This window comes from Mizuhopecten yessoensis, unplaced genomic scaffold (assembly GCF_002113885.1).
Source record: "Mizuhopecten yessoensis strain PY_sf001 unplaced genomic scaffold, ASM211388v2 scaffold4341, whole genome shotgun sequence".
Taxonomy (NCBI): domain Eukaryota; kingdom Metazoa; phylum Mollusca; class Bivalvia; order Pectinida; family Pectinidae; genus Mizuhopecten; species Mizuhopecten yessoensis.
This window is the reverse complement of record NW_018405497.1, coordinates 2,048-3,550: the sequence shown is the minus strand read 5'-3', so window position 1 is coordinate 3,550 and position 1,503 is coordinate 2,048. Positions and strand designations below refer to the sequence as shown.

The window sequence follows — 1,503 nt, the reverse complement described above, 5'->3', positions numbered from 1 at the left end:
TGGCCCCGCCCCTCAGGCCCCTGGGGGCGCAGGACTAAACCGGCACCTGTTTTTCTTGACCTTTGTCCATGGAAGGTCCCTGCAAAATTTCATTGCAATTGGTTCAGGAGTTTTGGAGAAGAAGATTTTTGAAATTTTAGTCAATTTGACCCCTTTTAGCCCCGCCCCTCAGGCCCCTGGGGGCGTAGGACTAAACCGGCACCTGTTTTTGTTGACCTTTGTCCATGGAAGGTCCCTGCAGAATTTCATTGAAATTGGTTCAGGGGTTTTGGAGAAGAAGTCGAAAATGTAAATTGTTTACGGACGCACGACGGACGACGGACGACGAACGACGGACGACGACGGACAAAAGGCGATCGCAATAGGTCACTTGAGACTTTGTCTCAGGTGACCTAAAAACATTAAACGTGTCAGAATGATATTTTTTTATAGAATTTACAATCTTACTTTCCTACTTTTTTTCTAATAATAAAGCTTTTTGCACTTACCAAGAGCCACTTTTGAGTTGATATCAAATCCTCCTTTTTCATTCCGCTTGCCTGTAGACACCAGTTTCATACCAGAGCATATCCGACATACCACCTCCAAAAGACTACCTAAGCCGTTCCTGTATGAGAAAAAATAAATATACTGAATTGATAGCTCATGTCATTTAGTTTTATTATGAGGCCAAATTTGAAATATATTTTGTTTCCCCTTCCGGACTCAGATTTTATGTAGTGCCAGTGGGTAGGTAGGTAGGTAGGAAAAATATTTTATTTTATATTTATGAATGGAAATATACAAAAATGTCTTGAAATTTACATTTTTTATTATCTCTCAAAAGACTTGTTAAGTTCAAATAGCACAAGAAAATGTGATTCAGACTCCAATGTCAATGTTTTGATTACGCTTTTAAAATTGGGGGGGGGGGGGGGGGGGGGGGAGGTGGGCGTGCGACGACTATGCACTCTGTTTTAGACTATAGGAATAAATTCACACTATAGAAATACTTTTTGTCATATTAATTCTAAAGGTCATTATAAAATGTTAATATGCTGACAAAAAAATATTCATTTGAAGCGTACGATACAGCCTTGATCCGTTTGGGTCCCGACATTCTCAAAAACCGGAGACGCTGATTGAGGGGGTGCTAAAAAATATTGTTTACCTCATTTCACCTACTATATCCTTCAGATGGAGTGGGGTGTTGCATCTGTTGCAGAATAGTTGTTCCGCTAGCACCTCTAACTCAACAACCCTCCGGCCTTCATTCCATACAATGTTTTCCGTGTGCCCGATCTCAGTGGAAACTGTTACATTGGAGGCTATGTTCTCAACAAGGATCGGTGTCTCTTCGACTAGGCCTATTGTCGGTTCCATTGCTCCCCTCGTACCGTAGTCGCGGTCGTCTGTCATGTTGTTTGTTTACCTTTTGACTCGGTGCGTAATAAAAGAATCGGAACCGATCTTAATCTTAATTCCGGAAAACGCACGCGCTATAAATAGCTCACGTGATACCTG

General features: G+C 41.7%; 1 protein-coding gene across 1 annotated transcript in view; it reads right to left on the bottom strand.

Annotated features, from left to right (window-relative positions):
• LOC110448808 overlaps positions 1-1,497 on the bottom strand; it is an 11,169-nt gene extending 9,672 nt beyond the window's left edge. Inside the window, exons 1-2 of the mRNA XM_021495254.1 lie at positions 1,151-1,497; positions 489-607 (exon numbers count right to left, since the gene is read on the bottom strand). Of these exons, the coding sequence (XP_021350929.1) occupies positions 489-607; positions 1,151-1,398 (367 nt within the window). The 5' untranslated portion in view covers positions 1,399-1,497. The remainder of the gene's footprint in view (positions 1-488; positions 608-1,150) is intronic.
• Between the last annotated feature and the right edge of the window lie 6 nt (positions 1,498-1,503).